Below are 9,651 nucleotides of genomic sequence, written 5' to 3'. Positions count from 1 at the left end.
CTCAACCTGCTCAGAGTTAACTCTGTTTAGACTCTGTCAAGTTTCCCCATCTTTAAGGCAACTCACAGCTTAAAAGTTGATTAAATCTTCTTTTTGAAATGGGTCCTGGCTTTGTTTGAAATTATTTTCATTAGTAAATCAGAAAAATATAATATTTTGTCAAAAACATAACTCATAAGATGGTATATATGATATAACCAAATTTTAAAACCTTTTTACAGAGATATATTTTGCTTTAATAACAGAAATTTGGATCATTTTATTCTGCTACTGTTTTTGTTCCTTTTCCCCCACCTCATTATTAAAACAGTATTATCATAATAGAATGAATATTGCACATTCTTAGTCTGAAATCTCTCAAGTAAGTTAGTAGTTTGTGCACACATTCAGTCTGAACAGCTATATTCAAAATGCAAATCAGAATTCTTTGCTCTAGTCCTACAGATATTGCTTTATTAAGTTACAAACAGTTCCTCTGTGATTTTGATCCAAATTTGAACACCACAATCTGTCATTAAAATGTCAAATATTCAATAGCTGGTGTCTGAAAGCCAAACGCTGGAATGAAAGCATCTACTCTGGCAAAGTGACAAATTCAACAGTGCATTTCTGACTTTATTTGAACAGCTTAACAAATACATAAATCACAACAGATCCCGTTCCCTATCAACTGCCAACAAACTAATACAGGATGTCCATAAATAATTAGCTTGATTTTGGATGTAGATTATGGACTTGTTTCAGTTACGTGCTAAGATCTGTGTGATCTTTCAGTACTGGTATTTTTTGTGGTTTCAGTTGACCTTTTCGAAGTATTCCTTAGAGCCATCTGGAGTGGGTTTAATCTAAAACAAACACAAAAATACATAAATCCACAATAAAAATAACAACAACATTATATAGAGCCATGACAACAGAAGGTTATAGCTAATAAAACACGACTTATTCTGATCAAGTTTGCATTGTTACAATTGCTGTTTCCATCTACAAAATATTCCATCCCGAGTAGAAATGCCAAATGCGTAAAATCTTATGATTTGCTAAAGTGTGTATGCTCATTTGTGGAGCTTTATTTTTTATAATACATGCAAATTAATTGCAAACAAAAAGAAAAACAAGGAGGAATTCCTAAATCAAAAGTCTTACATTTAAATCTTGTACAATAACACTGACAAATAATCCACGTTTTTATCAATATTACAAAAAACTCATTTGAATATCAGTAGTCTTAACAGGGTTGCTGCAGGTTTCACCAAGTTAAATTTAAGACTTTAAGACATTTTCAGGACCATTATGAATGAAATTTTAGCCTCACAAGGAGCTAAACGATAAGGTATTTTTCAAATGGCCCAGATGAAGATTTGCCCTATCAAAAAAATAATCATTTAATACATTTAATAATACAATAAAAAATTAATAATACATTTTATTATATTTTAGATATTTCTTAGCAAAACATTTTAAATATTGTGTAAAAACAAGCAAGCTTTACTTGTATGCACACTTTTTTTCCAACATACTTTCTTTAAAATTAAAAAATTTTTAAATTAAAAATGTTTTAAAAGTTTGAAAAACGATAATAACCTAAATCTATGCAAAACAACATGTCTAGTCGGTGTCCCCAACAGTAAATATATGGAGCAATTTTAAACAAATGCTATTGTATGGAAAATAATTAAAAAACTATAAACGTAAAAAGGTCATTTTTAATTATTTATCAAAGTTTTATTGAGATGGATTGCTGGTGATTGTATGGGTTTGGGCCAGATTCAGAAGCAATGCATGAACAAAGGAAAATGAAGACTTGTTTTAAAATGATTTAAGACCCACAGTTGAAGTCAGAATTATTAAAGCCCCTGAATTATTGGCCCCCCTGTCTTACACATTGTTCATTTAAGTCATCCATTAAAACTTTAATAACCACATAAACTTTCATTAAAAGATTTGATGTGTTACACCTGTTTCACACCGCAAGCGTCATCGGCGCGTGAGCAGAGCGTGCGCAGAGCATATGTCGAGCAGTAGCAGCACGCAGGCATTTGCTTTTCACACCAGCTGCGTCTGCAGCGCGCAGCTCTTCGGCAGCTGCTGCAGAGATCAACCTATCTCTGTCTATTCTATCTAGTTATCCATGTCTCTCTATATACAAATACACTTTTTCAACTTTTCATCTGCACTAAGGCCCCTCCTATGCTGTTTCTTTAACCTGCAAATGTTTATTTAACAAATTTTATAGATCAAATAGTACTGTATGCTTCAAGCTAACTTATATGAGAAGTGTCTACAGTCAGAAGACAATCGCCTGTGATATCATGTCATTTGTTTTTTGATTGTCAGGTTGCTGTAGACCTAGTTATAATAATATTTATACAATATAGTTATAATGATATTTATACATGATCAAACTAGTGTTACTTTCTCCGCTTCAGTGATGTCCAGCGGCAGAATAACAGCTCGTTAATTCAAGCTCGTGCAGAGGATGAGACGGACAAAAGTGATCAATGCATGCCATTCTTTTACTTATTTTCGTGTTGTCAGATTCACAGTGCAAACAGCCCCCGGTAGGAATAACTCGAGTGAACATAAAACAAAGCCGATTAAAACTTTCTTGCTCTGCTTAGCTGCACAGAACACAGCGAGCTCACATAATCCAGCATGCGTGTCGAACTACACTACCCACAATACACTGCGCTATGGACTACAAATCCCGTAAATATTCTATTTCCCCTCTCCTACAACACTAGTGTGCAACTTAAGCAAAACTGATACTAAAATTGTTTTACATTTCGTTTTATAGTTCGGGCCAAAATAAATGTTTGTTGCCATTTTTAATCATTTTAAGTTAATTTGAATGACTATATATAAACCATTTGACATTATTAACGCATTTATCGGGTAAAATTGCTACTTTTTACTGTCATTCAATGTGTTTTGGTCATTATCAATGCACTGTCACTTTAATTGAGCGTGAGCAGCGCGTCAAAAACAGACCCAGCGCCGAAACTATCGCTGCACTGCTGCTTCGGCGACGGTCACGCCTCGCTCTGATGCGCTGCTGTTGCGTACAGTATGAAAGCTCTAATTTGTTAACATAGACGCTGAAAACACACGCTCTGCTCACACGCCGCTGACGCTTGCGGTGTGAAACAGGCGTTAGCAGTCTAGCTGGTTTAAGAAGTTGAGGTATCTCAACCTTTGGAAGTCTTTCATGCACTAATCAAACAATGCTGAATCGGTAAAACTGTACCGTGGGTGACTTTGGGGTCCAGCTGGCAGGACAGACTTCACCGTGGGTTTCCACAAACTGGAAGGCCTTGACCAGACGGAGAGTTTCTTCAACAGAGCGACCGACCGGCAGGTCGTTTACACTCATATGGCGAACTATTCCGTTCGGATCAATAATAAAAAGACCCCTACAATGTGAAGCATCGTTTAGTGAAGGATGAACTGAAGAGCAAACCACTCGCTGTAAAACAAGTAGGCTAAATCAAATACTTATTTACCTTAAAGCAATTCCAGGACCCTCCAACAGGACTCCATAATCTCTGGACACTTGTTTGGTGAGGTCAGCCAACAGGGGAATCTGGATTTTCCCCAATCCTCCACTCTACAGGAAAAGCAGAGTTTAGTTTATAAGCTTAACGGTTGGCAGGAATTGGGCAATTCTGTTGCTAGTTTCCTCAATCCGTTGATCCTACTTAAGAGAATCCAGAATGTTTCCAATGTGTAAAACAAAATGTGTGCAACTTCAGTCACGTGCACTGTTTGGACTGCATTTATGGCAGTGTGTGGATAGTATTTGCAAAAGTGAAGAAGTAAAACCTTTCTCGGGGTGTTGGTCCAGGCCAGGTGGGTGAAGTGAGAGTCCACAGACACACCAACGACTGCACAGTTTACATCGTGAAACTCGTTGGCTTTGTCACTGAAGGCGACAATCTCTGTGGGGCATACAAATGTGCTGCCAGGTGGGCAGATAAGGAGAAGTTTAAACAATAAGTAACTTTAAAGAATAGTTGACCCAAAAAATGAAAATGCTGTAATCATTTATTCTCCCTTCACTTTTCTTCTGTTGAACAAAAAGATATTTTGAAGACAGCTGAAAACTGGTAACCATTGACTTCTATAGTGTTTGTTTTTCCTACTATGGATGTCAATGGTTCATTCATTCATTCTTTTTTTAGCTTAGTCTCTTTATTAATCCGGGGTCACCACAGCGGAATGAACCGCCAACTTATCCAGCACGTTTCACGCAGCGGATGCCCGTCCAGCTGCAAGATGTCAATGGTTACAGATTTTTTTTTTTTATATATATATATAAAAAAAATTTCAACAAACATTTAGAACCACACATGGGTGAGTTTAAATGATGGTAAAATAGCAAAATAGTTGTATAATAACAACATATAATTTTTTGCTTTATGTGGCTTTACACAGTCAACTGCCTTTTGGGATTATTTCCTAAAATTGTCAGATATGGCATGCTGTGTGCACTTAATTGTGCTCACAAACCATTCAAGTGGCCTTAATTCCCTGGTGAGTGAAATTATATACTTATATACCATCTCTATAAATGTATTTGTTTTATTTAAGATCATTTATAATGTTCTTTAGAGCTGTAAAGCACTCCAGAATCTGACAGATTGATTAGCTGTAGGCTCTAGAACAGTCATCTGAAACGTTGTCATACAGTGTTATGCCTGGATGTCCTAAATAGCCTTGCATTTACTAACGCAGACTATATTTGAAGTATTTGAGAGTAATTTGCACTTTCCTCCTGTTAAAAAAATGTCATGAGAACAATGCTCAGTGGCTCAATGCATTACAACAGTGTTTTTAAAAGTCTAAACACTTTGATATAGTAGACAGTTGATATGAGCTAATATAGCACTAATATAATTGTTTGCAGACATGGCTATAAGCCTAGCAGCTGTTGGCAACTACAGGCATAGGCAAGTCTTTAAATCTTGCATCCTCCAGCCTGAGGTCCGAAAACTTGCAGTTATTTATTCTCCCTTCACTTTTCTTCGGTTGAACAAAAAGATATTTTGAAGAAAGCTGAAAACTGGTAACCATTGACTTCTATAGTGTTTGATTTTCCTACTATGGATGTCAATGGTTACAGATTTTTTTTTTCTTTTTTTTTTTTTTAAATATATTGATTTTTTTAACAAACGTTTAGAACCACACATGGGTGAGTTTAAATGATGGTAAAATAGCAAAATAGTTGTATAATAACAACAATATAATGCATTATTTTTTTTATTTTGTTTTATGTGGCTTTACACAGTCAACTGCCTTTTTGATATGGCATGCTGTGTGCACTTCATTGTGCTCACAAACCATTCAAGTGGCCTTAATTCCCAGGTGAGAGAAATGATATACTTATATACCATCTCTATAAATGTATTTGTTTTATTTAAGATCATTTATAATGTTCTTTAGAGCTGTAATGCACTCTAGAGTCTGACAGATTGATTAGCTGTAGGCTCTAGAACAGTCATCTGAAACGTTGTCATACAGTGTTATGCCTGGATGTCATAAATAGCCTTGCATTTACTAACGCAGATTATATTTGAAGTATTTGAGAGTAATTTGCGCTTTCCTCCTGTTAAAAAATGTCATAACAACAATGCTCAGTGGCTCAATGCATTACAACAGTGTTTTTAAAAGTCTAAACACTTTGATATAGTAGACAACCAAGCACATGTGTTCAGAACACAAACGAGTCGCAGGTAATGAAGTGGTAATAGTTTCTCCCAAAAAAAACCCAGTCCAAGCAAAATGCTAGCAGGCATCTTTAGCTCCGCTCAAGCTCTTCCTCTTTGCCCTTTTTTGTTCACCCTTGGGTCGGCGCAATGGAGCTCAAACAAAATGGTGACCGTTGGCCACGCTCGTAGCTTCATTGGTGCTTTTCAGAAACCTGTGGGTAACTTCACAGACACTACATCCTTATCTTTTACAGTCTATAGGCTAAACATTAAGGATTTTTTCTAATGGCTCGGTTGGTTCAATGGGATTGGTAAAAAACAAATGTAGTTTTTTCTTAACCACATATTTTAATGTGTCAAAACAAGAAAACTCTAGTTGTATACACTTTCTTTTTAATTTATAAAACCTTAAGTTTCATGCCTATTTATAATTATTATACCCACTCACACTTACTTCTGAAAATAGTTTTTGTGTAAATGGAAGATCATGTAAAGCAGAAACGTCCAAACGCAAGCTGCCTCCCAAATCACATACTTATGCACTATTCTACGCTATTTTGTAGTATAAATAGTGTAAGTAGTGCGTTCACACTGAAAACCCTAAAAATAATAAGTGCACTTTAATTACCCGGATGATGCACTCATTCAGCTGGTAAAATGAAGTGTGTAATGATGGACACTTCATGCACTCAACGGCCGCAGGTTTGCTTGCGTAGCGGAAGGGGTGAAGCTATCGGACGCACATGTTGGATTACTTTATTTATTTTGGATGGTGGAAGCAAAATTCTCCTACGAGAGGGATTATAGCGCCTCCTGATGGTGAATGCGGCAATACTCACGGCAGGTATTATTTAATAATTCGGTCATTTATTTCACTTATTTGGCAAACGTCATTAGAGAAACGGTTTGAATTTGTGCCTAGTAAAAAAACCATTAGTGTGCCATTTGGGACGACACTACATACATGTACTATCCTGTAGAGTGTGTAAGTGCATAAGTACATAGTGCATGAGTGCATAGTGTATAGTGTGCCATTTGGGACGCAGCTTCTGTCTTGGAGGGCCGGTGTCCCGCATATTTTAGTTCCAGCCCCAATTAAACACACCTGAACCAGCTAATCAAGCTCTATCTAGGTATACTAGAAACTTCCAGGCAGGTGTGTTAAAGGAAGGGATATTTTGCTGCTATTATCATAAGGAATTGTGTAATTGGTTTTAGTTTTTTTTTTCTTAATTAAGAGAATTTGCTGTAAAATGTCTAACAGCTGTTGTGAAAGAAACATCTCTTCGTAATAAAAACTCTGCGGACACCCTGCTATACACAGTCACAACCTACAAATACAGCTCTACATAAAGGTACATATAAAAACTAAATACATACAAAATACAAACAATAATATAAAAAACTAAAGCAAATACTAAAGCAGACTTTATTTGAACTTACAAATCGAGTGGATAAAAGAAAAGGACCAGGTATTTGCCCTTGAAATCTCCAAGGCTGATCTCCTTGAACTCTCCATTGATAACAGCAGTGCCCTTGAAGTGAGGGGCCGCTTGAGTGACCGCTGGAGCCCATCTGGCAGCGCCTGGTATTTACAAACACCCATGATAGATTAGTGATGATACTGTGTTTAATAAAAGACTAAAAAAAACTCACCAAATTCAAGACTTACTGATTGAGAAGCAAGCTTTTTGTGCAGCAATGCAAGCCAGGGGTTGTGGAGCCCTGATCACAGACGCTCCATTACGAGGGACCAAAGTCTTCAATCCACAAACTGCAGCTCCTCTGGCCTGTTGTGAAAAGGAGGGACATGAATGAAAGAGCCGTTATTTGGGCTGGTTATCACGTTTCAACAGATAGCAGCATGCCCTTACCCTCTCAAACTAAACAGGCCCACTAAATAAGTAGATCACATAGTGTGCACAGTGCTGTTAAGTGTTTTTTCCGCATGAAAATTAACTGATTTTACTACTACAAAATGTCAACTACATGGTTGTAGTTAAGAAAAGACATTGTTGTTTTTTTTAATCATGTACATGTCAATTTTATGCTTTTGGGACTTTTGTAGTGTTTTTTTTTTCTGACAGTTTTTTATTCTATTTATTTATTTTTTATTTTGTCCTGCACATAATAATCCTGGCCATAAATCTCCACATTAGCAACTCTAAATACACCAAGCTTTACGGTTAAGTTCATTAAAATAAAATCTAATTTAAAAGATTTATTTAACTACACATTTAAAGGCTTATTTGTACTCTCTAGTCTTTGAGTGGTTCATGCATGCTATTTTATACTTGTATTTTAGTTTATACATTCTTTCCTTTTCCTTCAGCTTAGTCTCTATTTCAGAGGTTGCCACAGCAGAATGAACCATGAACTATTCCAGCATATGATTATGCAGCAGATGCCTTTCCAGCTGCAACCCAGTACTGGCAAACACCCAAACACTCTAGCATTCACACACTCATAGACTACAGCCAATTTAGTTTGTCCAATTCACCTATAGTTAATGTCTTTGGACTGCGGGGGAAACTGGAGCAACCGGAGGAAACCTGTGCCACTCTATACATATATTATGTTTCTCTTATACTTGTAATACAAATTTATACTTTATTTTACTTTTATTATTGTAAAGCACTTTGGATCAACTGTTGTTGTGTAAAATTGTACTCTATAAATAAAGTTTGCCTTGCCATGTGTATAGTCTAAAGTTTTTCCAGAGCAATGCGTTCATAAATAATGTGCATGATTATACACAATATGTGATTGAATATGTGAAAATAGTTTTTATCCCTTGCTGTATCCCTATGTATCTTCATCATTTTAGAATGGTAAAAAGCGATTTAAAAAAATAATACATTGAGAATAAATACAAGATCTTTGAACAGACTTCACCTTCACTCAGACTTTGTGCAAGATTGTGAAATGTTAGCAACTTCTAAATATAATCGTTTTACATAATTGTGATACCTGTAAGCATTTGTTTCACCCATTCACCTGCTGTGTCATGATAACTACAAAATCACCACAGTTTGGCAAAGTCAAGGTTTTAAAACCGCCAAAAATTCTGTAATACCGTTCCTAAGGGATGTGTAAGCTTTTTTTATTTACTTTTTATTTAACAGTATCTTAAGCAGATATGTCGTTTTAAATTGTAATGATATCTGTGTTTCTGAAACTAATAAAGACAGCAGAAGTCAATGATTCATTAAGCCTGACTACTACAAAATATTTTAAATGTTTCTTAAAATAAAAGATATTGTGTTCAAAGGGCCGTGCCTAGTTTAGCTACCCTAACTGTGATAATACAAATGCTCATCAATGCACCAAAACATGGTTACTATTTTTACTTAAATTAAACCATGTTTGTGCCTATTAGACAGGTGTCACACATTTATAATTAACTACCTAAGTTACATTTCAAGTTGGGTTAAAAAGATACCCATTTTAATAACTTAGTTATAACACAAATATTGGAAAAAATCAATAGCGTTTCTTATTTCTTGCCACTACTTATCGCTTAGTGCATGTTGTATAAAGGTTAAACACGGTGAAACGCGTCTGCAAGTAATCGACAACCTCTGAGCCTAACACAATCATATTTACCAAGAAAGCCACATCAACAGTTAGTCAACATTAAAACTGTTCCCAGAAAACACTTTATTTATCGTCATTACAAAATGAAACTTACAGAAGCCCCGAGAAGTCTCCCGATGGTGGCTGCCATCTTGCCAATGTGTAGTGCAATGCGTGAAAGCACTTTGAGCGTCAAAGCTGCGCTCTGCTTTTGCATAAAGGTGCTGCTGACGTACAACCTCATTTACAAGCTGTTTCTGAAAAATAGCCTAATAATACAAATAAATAATATTAAAAGAGCTCTGAAAACTATATTTGTACATTTGCAAAGCCTGACACATTTTTAAATGACCAGTTTGCTTGAAGA

At 35.9% G+C, this 9,651-nt stretch overlaps 1 protein-coding gene across 1 annotated transcript; it reads right to left on the bottom strand.

Moving 5' to 3' along the window:
• Nucleotides 1–429: 429 nt before the first annotated feature.
• On the bottom strand, nucleotides 430–9,499 carry prdx3 (peroxiredoxin 3). Its single transcript, NM_001013460.3, has 7 exons — nucleotides 9,400–9,499; nucleotides 7,381–7,498; nucleotides 7,152–7,293; nucleotides 3,823–3,958; nucleotides 3,504–3,607; nucleotides 3,248–3,413; nucleotides 430–845 (listed from the first exon to the last, which is right to left on the bottom strand). Exons 1-7 carry the CDS (start codon nucleotides 9,433–9,435, stop codon nucleotides 795–797), a joined length of 753 nt encoding a protein of 250 aa, NP_001013478.3. The 5' UTR covers nucleotides 9,436–9,499; the 3' UTR covers nucleotides 430–794.
• Nucleotides 9,500–9,651: the final 152 nt, after the last annotated feature.

This window comes from Danio rerio, chromosome 13, assembly GCF_049306965.1.
Source record: "Danio rerio strain Tuebingen ecotype United States chromosome 13, GRCz12tu, whole genome shotgun sequence".
NCBI lineage: Eukaryota > Metazoa > Chordata > Actinopteri > Cypriniformes > Danionidae > Danio > Danio rerio.
This window is presented reverse-complemented; position numbering and strand designations above follow the sequence as displayed.

Bases quoted from the DNA above. Each gene is read 5' to 3' on its own strand.
- prdx3 (NM_001013460.3), bottom strand. From the start codon at position 9,435: ATGGCAGCCACCATCGGGAGACTTCTCGGGGCTTCT. The intron at 7,499-9,399 runs GTAAGTTTCATT...TTTTCACAACAG, and splicing joins GGAGACTTCTCGGGGCTTCT to GCCAGAGGAGCTGCAGTTTG. The intron at 3,608-3,822 runs GTTTTACTTCTT...CTTTTCCTGTAG, and splicing joins GGACCAACACCCCGAGAAAG to AGTGGAGGATTGGGGAAAAT.